This window comes from Catharus ustulatus, chromosome 4 (assembly GCF_009819885.2).
Source record: "Catharus ustulatus isolate bCatUst1 chromosome 4, bCatUst1.pri.v2, whole genome shotgun sequence".
NCBI classification, from domain to species: domain Eukaryota; kingdom Metazoa; phylum Chordata; class Aves; order Passeriformes; family Turdidae; genus Catharus; species Catharus ustulatus.
In genome coordinates this window covers 35790884-35817178 of record NC_046224.1, presented here as the reverse complement: position 1 = coordinate 35817178, position 26295 = coordinate 35790884, and the positions used below count along the sequence as shown (strand labels likewise).

General features: G+C 34.8%; 1 protein-coding gene across 8 annotated transcripts in view; it reads left to right on the top strand.

Moving 5' to 3' along the window:
* The window catches only part of CADPS2 (calcium dependent secretion activator 2), a 292254-nt gene that overhangs the window by 207539 nt on the left and 58420 nt on the right, over nt 1-26295 (top strand). For all 8 annotated transcript variants that reach the window (XM_033057248.2, XM_033057245.2, XM_033057247.2 and 5 more), the window contains 5 exons: nt 6377-6478; nt 10543-10606; nt 12706-12829; nt 15337-15357; nt 25310-25413. In XM_033057248.2, the coding sequence (XP_032913139.1) occupies nt 6377-6478; nt 10543-10606; nt 12706-12829; nt 15337-15357; nt 25310-25413 (415 nt within the window). The remainder of the gene's footprint in view (nt 1-6376; nt 6479-10542; nt 10607-12705; nt 12830-15336; nt 15358-25309; nt 25414-26295) is intronic.

The window sequence follows — 26295 nt, the reverse complement described above, 5'->3', positions numbered from 1 at the left end:
TAGAGCAGGTGCAAGGTCTACTTTTACTAGGTTTTATTGGCAATTGGCCCTTCTGCTTTAATCTTAGATCTGTTCCAAGGCTGTCCAACAGCTGGAAGAAGGAGCCTGAGTTCCCTTACAGTGTGGATCTTTAGGGAAGTGTGTAACACCAGTCTTCTAGTCTCTCACATTTGATGCAGTGTTTAGAGATGTAGCAAGAGTCTATTGTTTTTGTAGTTTGTCTCATTCTTTTATGACTCATCTACCATATAAATGGTGAGAGTGTATTTCTCATACTTAAAACCATGGCTTTATTCAGAAGTCATTTTTTTATCAGCTACTGTTTGCCCAGAACAATGGAATGAGAAACTGAGAAACTGACCTTTCAGGATTGATATGCTATGTTAGTTTGTGCTGCTAAATGAGAAGCAGTATTCTCTCAATATAAAAAACTATCCCTCTCCTTCCAAGTGAATATGATCTTCCCTTTTTCTGAGGCTTGTTGGGCAATGCTGAGAATAGAAATTTTTCACTAGGCCCTGTGTCAAACATCTTTCATCATCCAGTGTATCCTTCTTTTTGGAAGCTGATCAAGGTATATGGAGCACAGAGGAAGGTAAACCTTTAATTTAATCTGTATTCTCCTTTCTAAGTGATTTGCCTATGAGCATCACAACCCCAAGCCTCTGATGGGAGACCTCTCTAGTTATGTTTGGATTAACTGGTTTACTTGATATTTATTTTTTAAGGTATGTCATTCAATTAGTGGTATAGTTTTCTATATATTATTCTTGTAAGTATCTGGAAAAAAGAGTTTTCAGTGGGGTTCTCTCATATTCAAAGCTGGAAGCAAAACACTTCACCTTGTTGCAGTTGACAACTGAAGTCATGTTGACTTTTAAAGAAAGGCTGATGTCCTGTGTTGAAAAGTGTTCCTTGCCATAATAAAGTTTTAACAAAATGTGTCCTCACTATGTTATTAACAGTGGCACATTTTTCAATGTCTCTAAACAAATCAGCAGCTGAAAAGCCTCAGAGAAAATTTCAAGAGAAAATTTCAATAAAAAATTAAACATAATTCACACATTACTAAGAATTACCATAAAAAAGTTCTGCTTGTTTAAGGTTATACTTGCCACCTTAGGCAGTGAAGGAATGATATTACATACTCTTACCATCCCTAAACATTACACAGTATTTCATTATTAAGTTCAACTACTTACTGCCTTTTACTTTGGGTAAAATTATATTATATTAATACACTATTTGCTTCTCAGTAGAAGGGCATTAATGAAACCTACCTAAAATAAAACATTAAAAATTATTAAAATCAAGCTGATTTATGATCTTAATTTGTTTTACTTACCTTCAGAATTGGTCTTTTTCATTCAGTTGGGAAGAAAGGACATGACCTACAAGCAGATGTCAGAGCTCTCTCAGAACTGCATACAGCAGAAGGCTCTATTGTGCACGTTTTATGTCTGAATATTTGAAGAATAGTTAATATAAACAACAAAATGCTCAGTCTTCAAGTTCATGCTGGTTAAAGCTATGTTTGAATGTCATGGGGTAATGCACTGTCTTCATTTTCTGTGATAAAAACTCTCTCTCTCTGCTCTTTCTGTTTTATAATCTGATAGTGGAAATCATCATTATTATATTTATATAATATAAACCATGGACTCTGCAAAAGCCTTAATACAGTTGCACTTTAAAGGAAAATTTGGATGTTTCATTTCTTGAATATTGAGTCTTGTGAACAGATAACAAAAATTCTACATTAAATTATAAAAATTTTAATCTATGATTTTCCACGAAACAAGAAAACTTTTATCTTGCTGATTTGAAACTTTTCACTGTTCTTTAATTTGATTGTACATCCTGCTGCATATAAAAATCAAGTGCTTTTAGAAAGCACTGAAGTCTTCCAAAGCAAATTTCTTTCTAGAAGAAAGGATGCCTTTTAAGTTTTTTGATTTTTCTATGTCCTTGAAATGTAGTTTATTATAAAAATGCCTTAAGGACCTTAGCTGAAGTCTCTTTTCTTTTATTTTGTTTTTCATAATAAGTTCTTATCTTTCTATGACAAGATGGCAAGTTCTTTTTGGTCAGCCTTACTGCTCATACCTGTGTGTCTGTTAGGATATCAATCTGTGCATTACTCGCCTCGCACTTCATTTTCATGACACACACAAGTGATGGTCCATGTTTTTAATGAGTAAAGTACATTGAAAATACTTTTAAAATTTTTAAAATATGCAAAGATGCAAAAAAGCACCAGTATCAATGATGTGCCAGAGGAAAAAAGTCAGGCATGTTCATTTAGTGTTTCCAAGGCTGTCTTAACAAAGCAGCCTTCCCTAAGGTAGCAATTCACTCTCCAAGAGGCCACTAGGAGAAGCTGTTTCCAAAGTTGAGGACTGGAAGCAATCCACAGTCAACCCAGTGTCCATGTCTAATTCCCCTTGGAACTGGGATGCAGTTTTATTTTGAGTGCTGTAGGTCTTCACAATAATCTTAATCCTACAATTCATCAAGTGACCTCTGCAAATTATTACAGGTTTTAAGACCTCTAGAGATCAAAATAATTCTAGATGATGCTCCAAACATCAAAGGATTATATCAAGCGAGGAAAAAGAGTCCATTGCAATAGGAAAACCGAAATCCACTGCCTAATCAGTCAGCTTCTCTAGAGTAACTACTGTCAGGACAACAATCTTGCAGTATTTTTGCAGTAAAAATAAGTTTTAAAATTCTGGTCAACCTTTACTTCTCATTATTTTACTGTTCATTATTTGAGTGGTTTATGGTTAAATAGCAATTTTCCACTTGAATTTACTAGCTCTAGTTCCTGAGGTATTTATTTCAAATCTCTTCTGATATTTAAGTCTGAGTGAATTAAACAATTTGACTTGTGACCAGAGACAACATTACATCTGTGCCAGTTAGACTGTGATCTAAGCAGATAAGACAAGCCAATCCAAATCCAATTGACAGAGTTCTCAAAAAATGGTAAACTAATATGTGAGAGAGAGAAGGCTACTCAGGTTTTGAGTGTTCACTGTTTCACCTCATTCTCTAATTCTAAAAAATGTTGTGAACAATAAGGAGGAAAAAGATTGTGGAGGAAAGGAAAATTCACTCTCCATTACCTTCTTGAGAGGATGATGTTAAAATGAAACCTCTTCTTAAGACAGTCCATCACTTTTCTTGGCTGAGTTCTCATAAGAGAGGTCCCAGGGTCCAATATCAAAACATAGTACTGGTTTAGAATTGAAAAAAATGAAGTCCATAACATCTGACTCAGTAGGAAAGAGACATTTGTTGTTGCAAAATAGTTCTTACATAATTTATGGATTACCTAAACCTTTGAAAACTAAATGACTGCATGAGTCTAATTTTCCTTGCAGGCACAGTAACACTTAAATAAAAAAAAAAAAAAAACAGATCATAACAGTATTATTTATTTTATTCAGTCTTCAAAATAAATAAAGAAAAAAAATCCAGAAGATTAAATGAGTGGGAATTTTGAAGTATTTATCTATTTTTAATATTTCGGCTTATCTCAGAAACAGATTCCTTTTTTCCCATGGATTCTTTTCTAATCAGTGTTAGGTATATATTCCCTAAAGTAGAAAATTTATCATCAGCATGGTATGTCTCAGAATTGTGTTGCAAAAATGCATTTTTATATTTTTGTTGCAATAAAGTTTGCAACAAGAACCAAAATTGTGATTTACACTTTGTGATATTTTCTAAAAGCCTATTTTCAAGAGATGAGGTTTGCAGTGCTGTAGGTGGTGCTTTTCCAACACCTTTTTGTGTACTCCTTCTTCTGGGACATCTGTTTCTATGCAAATATACATTTAGGAGTTCTGAAGATTTTAGTTGTTGTCAACAAGGTTCCTTATGACAACAAACTCAATGAAGTGACAGGTCGCTGGTACGTAGTGATGCTAGCCCTAGTGCAGGATGACAGATATGACATCCTACTGGCTCACCTTTTTCACTCACTGTTATCTGGACCCCTAGGTCTTTCCTGACACATATATGACGTGCCTCAGCAAGGCTTAATATGACAGAACTGTTTACTTTATCAGTCCAGAGCGCAATCTCTCCTGACAATGGAATCAGACAGTGTAATTTACTTAAATTGAGCTCATTCCATTTGTCAGAAGGCTGAGTAAAGTATCCTGGCATCCATCAAAAGAGAGAAGATAAGCTTTTTGCTCTTTCACATCAAATTTATTCAATGGTGTATTGATGTGCCTGACTATTTCCATCCCCACCATACCTGATTTTTATTGTTGTCTTCACAATAATTTAAGGAAATCAGGCATTCTTTCCACCTTGACTTGACAGGTCACAAATATAAGTGATTTAAACGGTGAGAGAATTGTTTATGTCATGACCAGGTAGCAACTTATCCCTCCTAGATTAAAGTATAGTGCAGAAAGTTAAAGTAACAATTCAGGAAAAAGATGCTCATAGAATCCTAGAATGATTCTTGGAACATTCTGAATGTTCCAAGAAATAATATTGTCTTTCTTTATGTCACTTTACTACAATTTTCTCAGTTCTAGAAACACTGAGATAGTTTTGGATGCTCTGAAGAAGATACAGAGCAGATCCACACATAGTGTCAGGTTCAGAAACTCAAATGAGAGCCAGTGGCTGATTTCTTACCTTGCAAGTTAAGAAAGTAACAAGAACATTTCAGATACTTCTTTTTAAAGTATGCTCTATGTGTGGAAGTTGTGACTGCATGGCAAAAATAAGTAGTAATTTCACGATTATAAGCCGCACCATTTTGACTAAAATTTTGGTCCGAACCCAAAGTGTGGCTTATAATCAGGTGTGGCTTATACATGGATAAAGAATGAAAAGTTGCTGTTTTAGTTTGGAGGACAGGTGTCTGCTGAGAAAGGCAGGAACTTCTCTTTGAAATGGAGAATGTAAACCCCCTCCCTCCAAATTATTATAATTTTGAAATCAAGGGACTCTCAGGCAAAAATATGGGAATTAGGAAGAACAGTTCTTTTCTAGGGAAATTAAAATAGAAATACAGTACTACAAAGAAACAAACTCCAAACCCTGATAAAGTCAGAGTACAACCTGACACCCCGTCAGGCAGGGTGTTGGTAGCAGTCCCATTAAATGGTGGCTGCATCCTCCTGCAGTGACAGATGTGGCTCAGTTGGAGCAGTGCTCCTGTGCAAGGTGCAGTTTTCCTCCGGAGGTCCAGTGGTGATGTGGAGAAATCCAGTTTTCCTCTGGAGTCCAGTGGAGAAAGGGGCTCCCTTAGTGTCCCAAAACCTCTGTTTTTATTTTGGTAAGAAATGTTGGGCTCTTCCCCCTGGCTGGAACAACTTCCAATGGGATGCAGTAATTTTATCAGTCACACAGTGGGGCTCAATGGGCTCTTAGCAGAAAATGACTGGCTGGAGGAAGGATGGGTTGTGAAAAGATAAAGAACAATGCCCTGCCTGGTTTCAATGGATGGCCCATTAGCAGAATATCTGCCGTTGAGATAAGGATCACTTCCCCCACCCTCAACAGATGGTGATAGAACAGATACCTTTTATCACACTCTGTATTGTAATGTGCGGCTTATAATCGTGGGGCTTATAATCGTGAAATTACTAATTAATTGGGAACTGTGTATTTAATTTTTTTTTTTTTACTTTTGTCATAATTTTAATATAAAATCACCTTTAGGCTAAGACTGGACCAAGTGTGTGTTTAACATACTAAATATAAGCTTATTTTTAACTGTTGACAGTTAAATTTGATGTTCAAAAAATGCCAGTACTTTTGTTTTTTCAAGACTTTTTAGTTACATCTTTATTACTGCACCTATATGGAAATCTTGACTACATGATAATGTTTGTCCATATAGGATGGGGAATCAAACTCTATCCTCACCATGCAGGATTCCTAGGTGTTGCCTGCTGTGGCTTTTTTCACTGTAGTTTCCCTTCCACCTTTACTTTTAAATCACTTTTAGCCGTATTATGCCTGTAGGAAAATAAACAGAAGATTCAAGGAGATGAAATTTAACAGTATTTGACTAGGCTTCTCTACTGTGACAATAGTACTAATTTTCTTGAATAAAGATACTGTCTTTTGAAAGGATTTGGGAGAATTATATGCTAATTTGTGTTCATATTGAGATGATGCAGAAACTTAGGATTTGAATTCAAAAGTTCAGCTCAGAAGTTAAATTCTTTGTCCAATTGCAGCCTGTTCTTTAACTGCATTCACAAGTAACTGTTCATCCTTTGAGACGAGAAAGACAATGCTCATGCTAAATGAAAGCTTTAGAAATAAAGATCATTGTCCAAAGACAAATCAACATGAAGAGATATCAATGATTATTAAATATTTAATATTACAGGCCAGATGGAATTGGAACGGTATCTGTGGAAGAGAAGGAACGGTTTGAGGAAATTAAGGATAGACTTTCCTCCCTTTTAGAAAACCAAATAAGCCATTTCAGGTGAGTGTATAATTCATTCAATGAATGCTACATTTTTTCTAAAAGAATTTTCTCATGGTGTTTAATTTTGTCTTGAAGGAGTGGAGTGAAAATAAAATGGTCTGCTTGCAGAGGAATAGTTTAAATATGAAATAATCCATTCACATAAGTGGTTGTACTTGAATGTTTTTTGCGTAATATCTAAGTTGATAGATATGATAGAAAAGATTATGCAAGAATATAGACCATAAATATAGAATAATATTGATTTTGTTGATTTTTTTAAAGTTCAAGCTTTGTATAACTCTAACCAAGAAAATTATCTGAAGGAAAGTGGCTGTGCCATAACTATTTCTGGATTACTATGGATCAGTTAAATCATATGAGTAGAGAACATCTTTGATAGATGGCAGCTGAAACTTTTCTTGATATCTAATGTAATTTTCTTGGTTTCATGAGATACTTTATTATGTTAGGATATATCTTTATTAAGTTAAGGGTCATCATGCTCACTAAAGACTTTGTCATATTAAGGACCAGCAGAAGGTGTTTGGAGAAGGAGAACAAGAAACAGAGGAAACATGGGATTTGCTGCTATTTTGTAGCAATTGATAGTCTATGAAACAGTAAATAAAAATTGCAGGTAGAACACCAAACCCTTTACTTTGTCACACTAACCTATCTGCCACTATTCTGTCAATCTAATCCTTTTAGACTGTATTTATAGAATTTTTTGTCTCTGTATCACGTCATAACAGCCAGTTCCACATTTTAAGTTGTTCTGTGTGAAACAGAACTTTGATTTGTCAGGGTTGACTATGAGTTTGTTGAATGCCTCTCTGATTTCATGAGGTAAATATCTGGTATTCAGTGTCATCATAGGTCATTGGGGATTTTTTTGAGCGTAGAGGACATAATAGCCTTCACTTGGGACTTCATATCCATATTAAACTAAAGAGAGCTAGGGTTCTCCTTGGAGAGTGTTCCTTTTGGGGAAAAACAATGGTCTTTCCTTTCCTCTTTCCTCTCTTTTACAGGAATAAAGGGCTCTTGTGAGAGAAATTATACAGAGTGCTCCCTACCTTCAGGCCTTCACATGCATGAGACTAATTACAAAATGTATAATAAAGTCTAAATGATCTTTTGAGTTGGAACAAATAAAAATCCCCATCATGTCTGCTAACCTACACATTGAAGTTATGTTGATGAGCTTGGGCTGCAACAGAGACCATAGAATATTTCTGCCTCAGTCTTGGTGGATTTTGAGCAAATTTAAACAGCATTAGAAATTCCTCCTTGAGAGCAATTAAATGTGTCGTTCAAACATTAATGATTTCATCTTTCAGATGCCTTAAAATCTTATTTCACCAATACAGACAAACTGTGCTCTGCCAGGTGAGGAGTAATTACTGTTTCTTACTCTGAACAAACATTAGAAATAAAATTTTAAAAATTTAAACAAGAATACTGGCATAATAGTGGAAGAAAGAAAAGAGATAGTGCCATAGAATCCAAATTTATAAAAATGTAAGACATTCTGACAAAGCATTGGTAGTAATATTTCAAATAAAACCTAGACTCAAGATGTGTAAGGATCACCACTGTTGATTAACAGAGAATAACCTTGGCTGTCAGATTACTTTCTTGGGAAAACATGGTATTAAAACAGCTCCATATTTCAGTCCTTCAAAATTGTTATGATAACTGAGAATTGCAGAATATTTGGAAAAATACATGCAACAGTAAGGATTTATGCAGAGTATGCCCAGGATTTCTCTACCTTGGCCTTACCGTCCTTGAATGCCCTGTATTCCTTGTCACCAGGTAGTCCCACCATCTCCAGGCTGGTTTCTTGCTTCCACTGTCCTTTGTACTGTCAGTTTGGGCATCCATGCTGTTTATTTGTTATATTTCCTAGATTATTTCTGAGACTTTCATGCCCTCCATGTTCAGATGTTTCATCATTTTTCAATGCCAGATTCTCTATGGTAACCTCTTTCTCTTCCTCACAAATCACAGAGAGGGTGTCTGATTGTTTGTTACCACTTTAATTTCTTAATTGTGGCATGCATTTGCTTCCTCTTTTGAATTTTACCTCAGGCTACTTGTAGATTTCTTGCTTTTTAAAAATTGTAACTTTAAAGTTTTTGCTTTTGTTTTCCAAGTTCTTAATTTTTTTCATAGATCCCAATATTGAAATTGTATATCCATGTACTAAAGGTACATGTGCTGAATTTTTTTTTTGCCTGTTCTCTTTTACTACATTATTAAATTGTATTGTCTTATGTTTATTACTGCAGAGCACCTCTTCTACTTCACCTCTTAAGCTATGTCCTCTTCACATTTGAGCCGAATCCAGAATAACATCTTTTTTGTGGGTTTTAAATTAGCTGTTCAAGGAAGCAATTCAAACTTGTGTCACAACACGCTGTCAGTATACCTTGTCCTAATGAGATATCAGTCAAGTGTATATGCCTAAATTGAAATCTTGAATTTGCAGCTCCTCTAATTTCACTTAACATTTTGTGATCACACTGTTCATTATAACTAGGGGATCAGTGGTACAGACTTTCAAGGATCATAAGCAGCACTTTTTTTTTTCTTTGCAATATGTTGACACTTTTCTAAGCTTTACCCTCTCTCCATTGCTTAGTGTTGTGTGCACTGGTCAGCTGCGATGGACAGTTTAACTGAGGAGTGCATGTCTCTTCCTGCCTTTTCAGAGCAGCTCTGAAGGTTTGCTGTGTCCACCTAAGTGACTAGGTCACACCCATCTGAAAAAGACAGCTCTCCTTTGCCTGCCAGCTGACCTGCAGCTTCCAGTTTTAATACTCCCCTATGGCCTTTTTAATTTTCGTTTTCACTGCCATCAGCCTGGTTCCATTATGATTAAGATGCAGACAGCCCATCCTGTGCTAGTGGCTGTCATCTAAAGTAGTTCTTAAGGTACTTACACCTTTCCTCTCTGTCACCTTGTCTACCCACTGAGACTTCAGATCTCTGCCAGCCTCTCAGACATCAAATGTGGAAGAGATAATATTTCTGAGAAAACCATCATGAAGGTCTTGGACTTTGACCTCTTGCCTGGCAGTGTGAATTTTATCTCTGGAGTCTTTACAGAAATAAAAGCAAATACTGGAGTTCTCGCTGCAGGAAATCATGTTTTGACCTAATTTATAAGGCTTTATTTTGGCTGACCAAAATGTAGATCTAAATTTCACTGGTCGGAATCCTTTTATCATTAAAAAAGATTTGACTATTGGAAAACATTAAAATAGGAAGCTACCATTCTCAGTGAGTAATAATAAGAAAAAAATAATCTCAGCAAAGTAAAAAATCCTTTTTCCAATTGGGGATATCCCAGTAAGGCTTTATATACAGGATTAAGAGAGGTTGCCTGAGAATTGTATTCTTATTGAACTGCTGTGTCACATCATTCAGCAGACAAAAATAAAAAATAAAGCTATGGATGCAATCGCTTTTTAATTTACATAAAAGTAGGAGTGGGTATGGTTTAAGTTGTAGCTGATAAAATTTAAGAGAAATGCTTTTCCAAGGTATTTTTAATATAATAGAAAAATATTGAATATCTGCCAGCATTTATATCTCTAGAAATTAAAATATCTGACATTTTATCCTTGTCTTAATCCAATTTTAAAATAAAATACTTTATACAGACTGCTGCTTTACAGGTCCAGTAGTAGTCATGGCTACATGAGAACTAATACCTCTTTCCAGGAAGATAACAATTAAACTCATCAGAGACCTTTAAATATCCTTCACAGTTGATAATTTGGAAGGGATTCTTTCTGCCTTTTAGGGTTTTTTCTGTACTTAGGTCTAAAATACTGGTAGGCTGATACTGCTGTGATATGTGTGTACTCCATGGTAGACTAGTGAGGAGGCTTTCTGCTTTTATTAGTACTTGGGTATGGGAGTCTTCTGCTAACATAAAGCAAGTTGTATGCAGGTACATCTTAAAGTAAATTCATAAGGCAGCTTTAATAATTCTGATAATTTTATGTTCCTCTCTCTTTTTTTCTCCTTTTTTTTTCTTTTTTTTATTTTTACTTTTACTTTTTAAGATACTGTTTCCCTTTTGGACGTCCTGAAGGAGCTTTAAAAGCCACACTATCATTACTTGAAAGGGTAAGTTTTCTTTCAGCTCTGCATGACTGCTGAGCTTGCATTTTTCTTTTGCGTTCAGGTTGCTGAAAGCACATTCATGTGTCAGGTATTATACTATTGGTTTTAACTGTTTATTGGAATGATGGTTGTTTTGTTTTTCTCTAATTATCTTCCACAGAGACAAACAGCTGTTTTCTGCAGGACTTATTTACTAGACTTTCAGTTCAAGCCACTGAATTGTAGTCAGGGACTCTGTTCCTTTTTTATTTAACACTTATTCAGCCACTACCTCTAAAGTAGTGCACCATTATTCTACAGCCCCCCTTTCCTGCTGTTTATGCCTTCTATACTGCTAATATGGTCTACAGTCATATGTAATATTAAAAACCTTCTCATAATTCAAGTAATATTTCATAAGTGCTGAATCAATAAAATCCGAGTCAATTTAAGAAGCAAAAGCTATACACAACAAATCTGACATGGGCAACTATAAATGTAAACTCCTTCCCAGCAAATCCTCTTGTATTGACTGGAAAGGAGAATACCTCGTAATGATAAAAGCATCTCAGTCATCTCTGTGGAAAAAGGACTTTAAATTCCAGCAGAGATTCGAAAGGAATTGTGTCAGCAGGAGTCTGATGAAGGTATGAATTCAAAAAAATCTTGGGTCCCAGGCTGTGTTGCTTTGCCAAAATCAGAGAGGTTTGGCCCTGGCAAATAGTTATTCTACAGTGCAGAACACAGCATGGATAGAGATTCTCTCTTGGAAAAACTCTGCCATGTTCAGAAAACACACAGGGAGTCTAGGTGGATGTGTTTTTATATCACTTGCCATCTCAGTGATTGTAGGTGCTGTCTAGGCTCCTTTGCTTTTTGAAAAATCTGTTTCCTCTCCCCATTCCTGCTGTTACAAATGGCAATGCTGCTTTAAATGGTGCTCAAGCAGCACCACTGTCAGTCTTGACTGGGAACAAATGTGCTTCCTACCTTTGTGGATGTAGAATGGGTTAGAACCATTTTATTTTCCCCGTCTTTGAATAATTAAAAAAAAAAAAAAAAAAAAAAAACAGACCAAGAAAAAAAGGTAAATCCGTTTATTGATAACCCAGAAGTTATTAATTTGAAAAAGCAAGTAAGCACAGATAGAGAAGTCATATTTGTGTGCAGATATTCTAAAAGTCTATTTCGCAACAATGTCTTCTAATAGCTTCTCTACTGGTGAAATGTTTTCTTTTCTACTACCTCCTTCCTCAGACTGTATCTCTTGCTTTCTCCTTTTAACAGTAACTTTTAGGTATAGAAGGGTATAGCTTGTCCAGAGATCCACTTAAGAAGTATTTTTTTAAGACTGTGGGTTGTCTGAAATTTTATTATTTACATGAAAATGTGATAAAAATATATTAAGTTTTTTTTACCTGTTGAAAGTTAATGAAATTCAGAATTAAAGTAAAAATGCAAGTTAGCTATCAACAGTGTTTTATTTTTAATACAGTAGTCCAGAGTATATTATGCTACATTCCTACAAAGAGGTATGGATTCTGTGGTTTACCTCACTTGCAAAAGGTGAGGTAACAGCTCACACATTTTGAAAACATTCCTATGGACTGTTCTTCTACTTGTGCATAATAAAATATTTTGCTGGAAGTTCGGTGTTTTCCCTGCCCACTATATAGACAGCATTTTTTTTCACAGCAAGGACTTGTTGAATTTGAATAACTTTACCTTGTTGAAGAGTCCATGGTTCTGCAATGGTGGAAGCTTTTCCACGGGTGAGAACCAAACCAATTTCCACAATCACATCTTTAGTGGTAACCCTGATCCAGCCCATCCATGGAATGCTCTTGTTCTACTGGTCTTAATGTCACCCAAACATCATCCAGTCACTGACTGGAATGCTGGAAGATACCAAACATCAGGGATAAATGCCATACAGACAGTCAAGTCAGGGCTGAACAGAAACATTCAAAAATGAAGATCCAGCTCCATCAGCTGAAATAGTTCCTTTTAGACTTCTGCCTTAAATCACTGTCAGATCTGTAGTAACTTAGGGTACTTTTATCCTTTTCCTGTGGGGTTTGGGTAATAATTGTAATGAGGTGGTATAATTGTCTCTGACACAGGTTTTAATGAAAGATATTGCCACTCCCATACCGGCAGAAGAGGTGAAGAAAGTGGTTAGAAAATGTCTGGAGAAGGCTGCCTTGATCAATTACACTCGACTTACAGAATATGCCAAAATAGAAGGTTAGTACAGCAATCAACTGCTGAAGTGGCTGTAAAAGCCAACAATGCCTATTAACTGCATATTCCTTGAGCAGCCTTTTCCCTTTCCAGAACAAATCCCTTCCACAGCAAGGGGAAATGTCTCATTAAAATCTCAGCTGGTGAACTGTGGATCTTTTTCCTATTCATTGCTTTAATATGCCTCCTGGGACCCTGTTTGAATAAAAGACTAGGACTTCCTAATTTAAGCTGCCCTTTGTTCTTACTTTTGAGTTTTTCATAAATTTAAGAGGTTGTTTATGGGTTGTTTTTAATTTCTCTAGCTATTTCTAGTGACTAAACTACTGACAGGAAATTCTTTCCTTAACAGCAGTGTCACTGCCTTGAAATTTGAAAACTGTGTATAGATTCTTTTCTGAAACATTTATAAGGCAGACAAATATATAAATGATATTTATTTTTGCTGCTGTGTTACCAGATGTAGTATAATAATCTGAATATTAACATCTTAATTACATCCTGATTGAACAAATTAAGGGGACAAAATACTAGGTTTAAAGGCAATCAGGAGTTTTTTCTGAAAGTTTGGTATGTTCTATAAAATATATAATGAAATTAACTAAAATTTTGCTTAAAAAAATGACCAGGATGCACAATGTCATTTTACTATTTGTAAACCTAAGGTAGAACAAAAAGGAAGTTGTAATCATCAAATGCTTTGTCAAGACAGACTTTTATTCTCCATAAAGTACAAAAACTAGAAATATTCCTGCCTAAATTTATTCAAGAACAGAAATCTGTATACGCTGGATTCTTGGAGCTAGAGTCAATCTCAGGAAAATATTGAAGGATTAATTCTGTTCTTTAAAAATACAAATTTTATGCATATTAATTATTTTAAAAGCATGCATTTCTAGCAATACACCAGAAGAAACAGAGCTAGCTTAGGGGCAAATTGAAGAAGCTTCATATATTTAGCAGTATTATAAAGCCAACTTTTTTCCTATATTTTATCTCTGCTCAAATTCTCTGAAAAACATGAGTTAACCTATCTCACAAGTGATTAACAAAAGATCCATCTCATCACTATAGCAACCAGTATTATATCATGGAAGTAACAACATGAAACCATCCTAGTAACCAGTTTATCATAATTAATTATGATATCATGTTGTGTTAAAGAGAAAAAGGATGAATATTATATCTATTCTGGAAATTGAAAAGGAAAAAAATATGTTTTCCTTAGTTTTTATTTTTTATACTTTATATTTTTAATGTTCAGTATTTGAGTCGTATCAAACCTGAGTATAAAAATAGAAGCATTTTTATAATATGGCAAAAGCTTGCAAAAGATACTTGAACACACTGAAAATGAAATGGATTGGAAAGCTTTTTGTGGAGATGTAAATGCATCTTTTCCCAAGACTTTATACTATATCCTAGAGAACTGTGGGACTTCCCCTGGAGTAGCAAAGTTTGCACTTTAGGATATTCACACTGTTAACACTGTGTAAGATGGAACAGCACATGAAGCTGACTCCCATATTTTGACTTGTTTACACTTACCTGTTGAAAGTTAGTGGAGTGCACAATTCTTTTCCAATCCAATTCATTTTTTGGATTTGTTGCCTTTTGATTGGAACACAACTAGATTTATTAAGTAGTTTTACACCCATGTAGGTGCAAACTCAAAGCACAACACATCATTGCATATATAAAGAGAAATAGGTGAAGTACTTTTCTGAGAATAAAGTACTGTTGGAAGTGAAGGACTCCAGCATTGTAACATCAGAAAATTCAATGGACCAGATTTCAGTAGCAATGAAACTTATATTGGTATCTTTTGATTCTCTGATCATTACAAACATCCTACTTTTGTACCAATATAAATGGGACATTTTCCAGCAATAGATTTCATTCTGCTTCTTTAAGTTTATAGGAGCATTATTGTATCTGTGCACTGAAGTCACATTCTTCTTTTGGAAGCAGTTACTGTAGTGTCTGCTTTAAATACTCACTCCTCAAATTGCATACAGAAAGCATGGAGTCCTTATCTTTATATTACTGATGTTCTCAAATGTGGAGATTTTTGTCCTTTGACTGTTTCTTTAGTGAACAACATCATATTAGTCAGTCAAAATGTAAATATTACAAGATAACATCAGCTATAGGCCAATAGCAAATACCTAAAAAAGTAGAGATACAAAGGTTCTGATACAAATAATATTGTCATATTCTTACTTTCTTTTATTCTTTTAATATCATATGCATTTCTAAATGCCCAGGCACAATACAGATGCAAGCTCAGTGCCCAAGCTTGAAATAAAGGCTATATAAAGCTAATAAATGCAAATATATTACACAGAAACATGCATCACTTCTCTCTCACATGAAAAAACCCATCACTAGTGTGATGTATTCAAGATTTAAAGAAGCTGTTAACTCTTTATGTGGTATTTATTCTTCTCTAATTATATGAGTTTTATTTCTGTAATGATGTTTTTCTTTCCCTATTTTTTTTTATTTAGCGACCGTGGAAAAGGACTCAGGTGATTACTATTTGTGTGCATGTCTGCATGTATTACAGATGTAGTGTGTTGTGTCTGTTGGTATTATTTTTCTTGATTTGAACAACACCAAGGTACTGACCAGAATGTTTGTAAATATCAAAATTAATTTTGGTGTAGTAGTGTATTTTTGGTGTAGTCCATATATTTACACAGATACTTAATGATGATTTATTAGCAGTTTATTGATTATGGTACTTAATTATTATTTACTAGCAGTTTAGCTAACTTTCTGTTTTGGAATATGATGAAATTGTATTTTCTGTGAAAGGGATATAACTAAGTGATGCAGAAAACTTTAATTTTGTTAAATTCAAAAACAGTTCAAGCATTTAAAGAAATGTAATTTCATAGTCCTCTGCAAAAATTTTATCTTTTTCATAACAGAATTGCCCAGTTTATTAATGAAGGTGTTGCTAGGAAAAACTAATCTTGTAAAACTGGTTTTACATTTCTCTGACAAAGATTTGTAATGATACACTTTGTTTAGTGATATGTATCTTTTTGTATATTTTTCTACTTATAGCTGAGGATTACAAGGATGGAAGTTCTTTGTGTTCCCCATTTCATGAAAATGCTGTGGTGTACATTCTCCAATAGTACAGGAATGGAGTTTTGAGTTCTTACATCCCAATATTTAAAAATCATCACACAAAAGAGCACAGCTGAAGTAATATTTGCAGCTGAGTAGAACTGGCTGCATAGAAATATGAGGGACTGTGCATATCTAGCATATCTATACTGTGAAATAGAGCTTTGTCTTACCTGACATGCATACCCAAAGGAACATTGATTGTGGTGCTTTGTGAGGTTTCACAAACGATAACCACAGCTATGGGAAGGGGCACTGAGCTGGTAGTACTCTTGTGATGAACTGATTTTCCATCTGGAAGGACAGACTGGTGTGATGGCTACAAGGGTGCATAAATGTAGTTCAAAGAGGAGCTCCTTGAAAAATTAGGGGCTTGAAAATTACTAGAAAATTATTGAAACTACTTTTTTTAACAACTGTGTCCATAACTGAAGAGTCAAAAAATTCCATTTATTTCCAAGACTTCCACTGTTTTTCATTTAAAAGCTTTAAAAGCCCTGTAAATAGATCTATTTGGAATTTTTAAAAAAAGAGAGTAGGCAATGCACTGGTGGAGTGGATTTTCATGCTGCAGTCTGTTAGGGTGAGCTGATGGAAGCTCACATTGCTCAGATGATCTGCTGACCCCTCTGATCAGCAAGGATCCTTAGGGTTCCTTAGGCAGGGGACTCTGAGGCTCTGAAGGTCCTTCAGCAATTTCTCTGGCACAGGCCAACCTCTCAGCATCAAATACAAAACACCCTAAAGACAGTTTCCCTTCTAGGTAAAATACCTAAACCTATGTAGCACAAATATTCTGTTTAATATTTTTGCACCTCTAGCTATTAAAGAAAATATCTCTTGAAATTAGAAATTCAGAAACCATTAATTGAAATTAATTGAAAAGTGTTCTTGAAATTTTAGATTTTTTTTCTTTCACCTTTGCAGTCTTGAAACCTCACCTGTGCACTTTTATGCAATGTATACACTTTTATACAATGTGTATCACCTCAAGTACAAATCTTCCTTGTGCCACATACTTGCTAATCTTAGTTTTTCTCAGGCTCTTTATGTGGGAAACCCAAAACATCTGTTAACCACAGATGACACAGTTACAGGCACATAAACAAATAATTCCTAAATAAATAAAAATAGAAAGTACTGTACCTGAATTTAGTAATTTTACATTCAGTTTTTCCATGCTTTGAAAGAAACCATTGCCGTTCTTAAGACAGGATGGCAGAGTTGTCCCTTACGTGACCTGGCAAATAACTAGATTAGAGAATGGATGAGAGGAAATCCTATCACATACAGTGAGTAAGTGGAAATTCACTGTGTGAGATAGCTGAAGCTACAGGTTTAAAAGCTGTATTTATACCTTAGTTGCTTAATTAAATACCAACTCTGACTAAAAATGCGACTGAAAATTAATCAGAAACTCAGAGAAAAATAATTTTATTGAAAGGAGTACATAGACTGTGCCCACTGGAATTTTGTGTACCACTGAACACATTTCTCTGATGCAAAAGACAAAACCACTGAGGCGAATCCCAATACAATGACATTTTACGGCCAAATCCTGCTCCTATTTTTGGTTCTAGCTGGATTCCTACAGATTTCATAATGGACTTCATGTACAATATGCTTAGCCCTAATACCATGTATTGTAGTTTTGTGGAAAATAAGAAAAACTATTTCTAGATAACTGTTATTTACCCTTTAACTTGTGCACTATATACTGATAATAAATCTTGAATTTCAGGAGTGTCCTTTTCAGGTAATACAGAGGTGAATATGCAAATTTTTTTGTTGTGAGAACCCTTTCTCAGCAGTCGGGTTACCAGCTTCCCAGGTCTATTCCCCAAGTGCTCTCGTTTTCAGTCTCAGTTGAACAAGACTGAATGTTTTCCCCAAGACAGTGGTTACTTTCTTAATGACAAACATGGTGGTATAAGCAGCACTTCCATCTGCAATGTTTGTTTACAGTCGGGGTAACGTTTTATTGAGCATCCCCCATTGTTGTACTGTTATGAATATAGAATAGATTTTTTCACCAAAAATTACATTTGCCATGGGATTTATAAAGGGTTCAGCATGTCATTCCTTGTTACATGTACAGCTGAATTTCTCATGGAGTAGCTAATCTGCTCAGTCAGTGTAATTACCATTATGAAGCGAATAGCAGGAAACCTACTATTATAATTTTGAACTGTATCTAAGAACTCTCATGTAATACCCTGTAGTTTGCAGCAAGGGTTTATAATTTTTCAAGGATATGAATCACAGCATCAATACATTAGAATCTCTTTTTTAAGTATGACCCATTTTCTTTTCAGCATATGCTGCCTTTGAGGCTTCACTACCTGAAAGTACTTTTTAAAATTGTTTTGTGTATGGCATGTATTCCTGTCTTATTCAGCATTTAACTTACATTAACTCTTCGCATAGATTATGTTGAACATAAATGTACCTGCCAGATTCTGAGGCCAGAGGCAAACAGCATTCTTCATATGCATTTTGCATACTTCCTTATGAGGAGCCTATAGAAATTTGCATGGCTCCATCATCTGTTTTCTGTCTTTCGAAAAAGATGGGCTTCCTTATACAGACTTCTTATTTTTTACTTATATTTTATACCCATTCATGCACACAGAGTAATAAAATGCATTATTTATGCATTCTCAGAAATTAATGTTTTTCCCTATTAAGTTTATTAGAAATCTGAATGGCTGAGGATTGATTAATTCTGCTACTGCTGCTGTTATTGCCTGAGAAAAGACAGAAACTTACACATAAACACATTTTTCAACACAGGGGCATTACCTTGCTATGCAGCTATAGAGGGGATTATCGCGCTAAATGTCTGAAAAGCAAACAGGGCAGTTTCTGTCATTGTCCATGGGTATTAATATCTGAGGCAATGGACAGATTGTAAAGCTTTGAATTATCAGTCAGTTGTCTTTTAACTCACTGTTTTCAAAAGACTGTAGTAACTCAGTATACTGGGTTCCTTCTGCCAAACAGTTTGAATAAAGGGAATAAGAATAAATTCCATTAAAATTGAAGCAAATTGTTACTCTGGAGTGTACAGTTGCTCAAAGACAAATCAGTTATCGTGTCAAAATTTGTTTCTAGGAGAAAGAGTGCCAAAGGCTGAATAAATGTTAACTCCGTACAAGAGAAGGTCGGGAGAAACTGAGAAACTTACTGGCTTTTAACACATTGATCATTAACATGCTCATTACATACAAGTTTCTAAAGGAAGGGCAATATGTAAATGCCCTCAAGGCTCAGAAGGACCTGTCCAGGTTAAAAAGAAGACTACAAACATTATTGGAGCCGAGAAGGCAAGAGGAGAGAGTCGTTGTATGTGGAGAGGACTTGATTAAAGCTCTCCATGCATGTTCATTTCACTGAACAAACAAAAGTGGGTGGCACAGCAGCATAGCACCTTCTTGGTCTCTGTTGTGCAACTAAATGGAAATGAGGATGTGGGCAAACATCCCTGATTTCAGTTTTGGACCAGAGGTCTGTAAAAGAATCCCCAGATTGTTAGGTCTGCATCCTGATGCTCCTTTGTAAACATATCTACATCCTCCTTTAACAGAGTCAGTCTTTGTCACGGTGCTTCCCCTTTTCAGTCCCCTGCTTCACCCATGGGAAGGTCGAGTCCTATTTACTGTCCAGGTGTATCACAACCTTGCAGTAAAATTAGTTCCCAAACTTAAGCATGCCAACCTTGTCCTGTATCCCAAATGAGGGAAGGATAGTTCCGTCCTTCATTAGCGTTTCATCATCTCCACTTCCTCCATGCCCCAGGATGCATTTTTAGACAAGAGTTTAGTACTCATGCAACCTAGGCTTTCATCACCTTGTCTTACAGTAGCCAGCTGTTAAATTTCATTTTTTATAATTTCAGGAGTCTTTCTCAGGTAGAATTCAAATTCCACCTTTTCGAAAATTGATGACAAGAACTGTGTATGAAATGCCTTGCACAGTACTAGCAGTACTGTTATACCAGAAACATTTTATCTAAAGCAACACAGATTCTGATATTTCTATCATCCTTGTGTCACACAGCCCTTCTGTGAAAAGTTAATTCAACCCACTCTTAGAGTTTTGATCATTTTGAGCTGACATATTCCCAGTTTATAGGAAATGTTTATTGCTGTTCATGTGTCAAGATGAATTGTCCCTTCTTGAAGTATTTTAATAAGTTTTTCTTTAACTCTTGAAGGTATTTTAATGTGTTTCTCTTTCCCATTCTTTGGAATTATTGAATTCTTGTTACTGAATCTATTTCCTGTGTTTTACACATTGTCATTGTGTCCTAATATTTATTCCAAAGTTCCTGGTGAAAATGTTAAGGAAGATAAAATGAATCTTCAAGGAATCTCTCAAGAATCCTTTTTTTGCACCTTCTCAGCACTGCTTATTTCCTTTTACTTGAGGTGTCTTCTTTATACCCCACACAGTTTCTCTTTTAATTGTCATTTTCTTCAGCTTAACTGGTAGTTTTCCCATGAGGCAGATGGGAAATCTAATGCTTTATTAAAATCAGAATAGATTAGATCTGCTGAATTTCTTTTATACAAAATATCCTATCTATAAAAGTACAAGTCTAGTTCAACCTACCTTTGCAACTCTGTTACATTTTATTCTATTTTCTGTTCATTTTATGTCCTCAGTAATTTCTTCAAATTTTGTTTCAGTTAATAATTTCTAACATCACTTTTCCCTTCCCCTTGCCTGCCAGCATTAGATTTCTTGTTGTCATTTTTCAGTAAGGCTCTAAAATGTAGAGTCTTAAAATATTCTGGTTTTTAAAAATACTTTTTATTAAATCTGTATTTTCAAGCGCCAGTTTTCTCACCATCTGATAGGTAAGTTATTCATATCAGGAAATACTGGGAATATGAGTTCTTTCCCCCTTTGAAGTGAAATTAGAAGTGAGGAAAAGAAGGAAAATACCAACTGCTTGTATCCGTGTTGCCAAAAATCAGAATACAAAAAAAATTGTATATTAAGTGCTCTGATGATCAGTTGGGAAAAATGAGATTTCTTCTGCTTTTGCCTTTTTGATTTTGTTATTTCTATGCTTTTTGATGAGCCAAGACTCCCTTTCTTGAAAAAAATACCAAAAAACCCCAAACTTGCAATTGCCCCATGAAGGCAATTCCATTGAATACTATGATAAATTTTAAAATCCAGAAAATATTGTAGCATGACACACTTAATAAAATAGTAGTAAACTCTTAACTTGTTACAAATGTCATAATCTTTCTGTACTTAGCTAATAATGGTAATTAATTCTACTTTTTTTTCCCCCCTAGAATTTAAATGCTATTGAAATTGTAGAAAGCAATTATGGAAAGACTGGTTTCAGCTTCATAATTAAAGCTAAATTCCATTATTCTTCTAAGGCTAGATTTTTTTTTAAATCAGAAAAATAGAGAATGTCCTTCCATATCTACCTCCTTACTTTTTCATGCAGAATTAATTCTGTGAGAAATGGCACAAAAATTTAGCACAGTGAAATTTAAATTATCTGTGGGTAGTCATACCAGTTTTGGGTTAACTCTTCAGAACCAGTTCAGGTCTAGCTTCAAGCAATCGTGCAGGTTTCACATGTTAAAAAGACCAAACTAATGGGCCCTGCTGGAGCAGACTTGGCTCCATAAAGCTCAAATTATGATGTATCTGTATTATCAATTACATTGTCTGCTGCTTTACTGTAAGCCCATTGAGGCTGGGAACTTGGGAGCTTCTCAGCATACTTGTGTTTTTTCCAACACCTCTGCCTGGAGACGCCTTGGCTTTCCTGAGTCTCTGGTTCTGGACATGCTTGTTTGAAGAGAAGGAGGAAGGATGAAATACAAGACAGGGAAAACAAGTATGGGATATGTGCTGTGTCACTGAGGGGGACACTGGCAGACCAGAGACAGGAGTCCCCTAGTTGCATTGTATTCCTAACCAAGGAAAAAAACACCTCTTTAATCAGCAGATTCCTGCACTCAGCAAATGTCAATGAGAAATTAATCACACATGTTTAACAGCTTACATGCTGGGGAGAAAATGAGAGAGGTGAATTGTGCATTTGTCTTCAAGGATAAACTCTTGTGGAAAGCAAGCTTAGGTTAGGTTTTAGCCTAACACTGTTGTTAGGCCTTAGACATCCTGATTGTCTGGAAAAGGAGGACTGGGGAGAAGTTCCTGACCTGTGTGACGCAGGAGGTGAGACTGGATGATCTGGATGCCTTGTGGCCTGGGGCTCCGTTGGTTCATGAAGCAGTCACTTTTTCATTTCAGTAGCTGTTCACTCAGTTAGCTTAGCTCATTTAACAATATTTTTTCGGTACCTATGTGACTCACTGGTAATGCATACTTGAGAAAGCATCCATTATTTGCAAAATCTGGTTTGCTTTTTCATTTTGGCAGGATGTGAAGGTGGAAACATGATTGATGGCTTTTTCTGTTTATTTTCTAAAAGATGTCAAGCAGCATATTTACTGACTCGACTCCTGCTGCAATTTGTTAGTTTGAATAGTGTAAACACATCTTAACAACCTTTAGTAATTGTTGGAAGAAAGACATCATGAATATAATGAAAACTGACAGCACTGATTTCCATTCCTGTAATGCCTTTATTCTTACAAAGACAAGTGTAGTATTTGGCTCAGGTATTTTGGAGGTTCTAAAACTTCCAAATAAGAATTTATTGCTACTCATATTTCATATACACTATTTTCTTGGTTAAAAAAAAAAGGGGGGGGGGGGCAGAAATGATTTTTAAAAAGTTAATATTTCATTCTTTATTTCTCAAGATTTTCAAATTAATTCATAGCCCCGTGTGTATATACACATGTAAATGGTGGATATCCATTGCCTTCAATGTAATTGGTAATTGCCTGAGACCATGTTTCTCTTCCTTGTGATCTTATCACAGTGGTGGTGGAGCAGGATAATCTCACAGTTAGGTGGTAAATCTTTTTTCTCCAACTCTCCCTTCTGATAATAATATCTGTTCAATAGCCATTTTTAGGCCATCTTGAGATAATTTTAAGTGTGGAATAAGTGCATTTATTGCAGTGCAAAAATGCAACATGAGATTCAACATAATTATTAGAATTACTTTCCTAATAATTTACAGCAGCCCTTCTGGGATATAGTTTAGGAATATTTTATAGCTTATTTAGTTTTATAAGGAATGTATGCACTTATGAATGCAATTATTTTGTTTACTTGGTTAGTGGTGAGGTAATGATGATGAGTTTGAGTTTGTCATAAAATGAGTTGTTTATGCTGAAATCAGATGTTCCAGTCATGCTCTGTATTAATACCACTGGTTTATTCCTAAGACTCATTAACATCAGTGACACTGCTAGTGATGTTTATTATCTGTATGAATTGTACTCGCTGTGTTCAGGGAGGGGAGGACACTAACCACTAGAAGAAATAGACATTTTGGTCCAGGATAAGTGTAGAAACCACCAGTAGTAATCTTAATAATATAAAATCTTGGCACTTGACAGATCCTTTCTAATCTCTCTTGATTAATTATATTTGTTGTTATATTCATATTATCATTGTACAGTATAAAAATTGTAAAGGCAATACGGTAAAGTATTGATAACAGTGATTTTAGCATCATGAATATAGTCTTGTTCCTGGTGTGTGCTTTGTGCTTGACCCATGTTCCTACATTCTTTCTTTAGCTAAATTCTGGTTTTACAAAAAAAACCTATTTCAACATGTCTGGTTATGTGGTCTCTTTTAATAAGATTTGAAAAAATTCTTTGTAGTTGCTTCAATAAGTAATTTTCCTGCTTAGTTTTTGCATGAAAGCAATGTGGGGTTTTAGTAACTTTGAAGTAGATGCTGGAGATTCTAATCCAGTGTTTCTTCAAAAATTGCATCCAAGCTATATATTTCATCACTATAATATTCATTAGTGTGTTAATACTGGAGAACTGACAAGGTCACCTGTCTTTAAAATGTCTGCAACGTTGCTTTGACTTACTAGAAATATTAAGTGTTAAAAATATTTATTGCGTGCAGATTGATATTCTTACTAACACCAAGGAAATTATGTCAGTTGTTTAATTAATCTATTAATGTTCTGTGTAATGATGACTGCAAAGTGGGAAAGAAATGTCAGCAGAATTTTCTGCATATGAAGATGTGTATTCACATGATTTGCTATCCATGTGATCCATGAACATGCACAAAAAATGAGAAAATAGAATTCCTGAAACCCTCATTGACTTTGTTATCAGCTTTATAAGTTCTCTGCAAGCCTGGTTTATGTGATCATAATTTATCTGATTATATTGTACATCATTTCCATCATTCCATGATTTATGCTAAGCAACAAGAGCTTTGTTAAGTAAACAAACTCTAATGGCTAATGCTGAAGTTATCCCTATCAGTGCAAATTGTGTAGTTGGAACAAGTTACTTTTACTGATTAAAATATGTGTGTAAAAAAATTCTGTTGGACTCTTCCCCTATCTCCAGTGATTCTTTCTGAAATCTAGTGCTTTGATTATTTTAATTGCAAATTGTTGTTTATTTCCCTGTAAGTATTTTAGTTACATTTGGTTTACCTTTGTTGTTTCCTTTCTCTTTGAAGTCTTCTGGGCAGAATGAGTGAGTCTCATGTCATTTGTAACTTCTGCATTTGTGCTTCTTTTAGGTGGAATTTTTACTAGGCTTGAATTAAATTCTGTTTTAATATCCTTATTTCATAATGCTACTTTTCACTATGGTACTGAAATGAATGCAGGTTCGCCTTTACTGATGAACAGCAGGTAGAAAATTCATTATTTGAATAATTTGTTATTAAAAATTAGTTGTATGAATTGTTGTGTTTGCATTTTTCTTATATTTAAATATGCCTAAAATGGAATATCTTCTTTTGATGAAACATTTGGAATTTTTGGCTGCTGCAAAATGTATGAATTTTGCTGATGACAGTAGTGAGTCATCTGGTGAGAAGACTTTGTACTGACAATAACAAAAAAGGTCTCCATTATCTGCTGTCTTTGTATATATGGCCTTGAAGAGAAAAAGAACTTCCTTATTGCAAAAGTTAAGCATCTAATACACTGATAATATCTGTTATTTCTCACATATTAAATCAGATAATGTTTTCAATGACCACTAATGCTCTTGTGAATTTTCTTTCTAGTGATCTGGACATTCAGCTCTGTTTATGTGTATTAAATGATTATCCTTAAAAGTTGAAATTCTTTTGCTTTAGCTCAGTTTGTACCATTCCCATTAGTTTCTGACATCATTTTCTCTTACTGTAAATCATGTTTGTCACTAAAGCAATTTTGGTTTATGTTTTATATGCATATAGAGACCATGAATCAAGCAACAGCTGCCAGAAAACTGGAAGAGGTTCTTCACCTTGCAGAACTCTGTATCGAAGTATTGCAGCAAAATGAAGAGCATCATTCAGAGGTGAGGCTGTAATTGCAGTTGCTGTAGATAATGGTTTGTTCCTAGATTTTCTCTCCCCTGATGCGAAGCATGTCTGTCAAGAAACATTTTAGTTTTACTTTCTGACATATGTTTAAGGCAGTTCACATTTACAGAGGAATAAGAGACTTGAAGCTTATGTAAAGTGAAGTGAAATAAAACTCTACTTCAATTCACTTGAATGAACAGTAGGTTTAGAAGCAAAAATTAAAGAGCATGAAAAAGAGAAAGCATCTTTGTGCTGGAGGTTATAGATATTACATTACGGATAGAAAAATAATGATTGTTATAATAATCTCATTCCCATTGCTCTTCTGTTGATTGGAAAAGTATGCTTTTAAACTTGTGCTTTTAAAAATGGCATTGTGAGGTAGAAGAAATGAAATAAAACAATTTTATGTTTCTTAGCTTCACATGTTTTGCTTTATGATCCAGAAACCATAATAGCTAGAATTCCAGCACCTCTTATGTTAAGGAATTGCAAAACCTAACTTTGCCAGATACACTTGTATATATCATTGAAATTTAATTAATAAATACAGTTTTCTAAGGTTCAGGAAACTGTTTTTAAAATGTTCTCAAAAATATGCAAAGGGATAAACATTATTTAATATATATTTTTATAAAATATGATCATTCAAAACATCTGGTTTTATATCACACTATGGAATCTGGTTTTTATCTTACATCTGTCATGTGTGAACTTGTTATAGATGTTTTATCTTATACTGAAGAAACAGCTTTTTTGATGATTTTAAATTAATTCCCTGGAGGTCCTGTTCTACACTACTGTTGCCACTGTGTTACAGTGTAATGATTACTTAGTAAAATGTATATATTGTGGTCTTTGTCTTTTGAGGACCT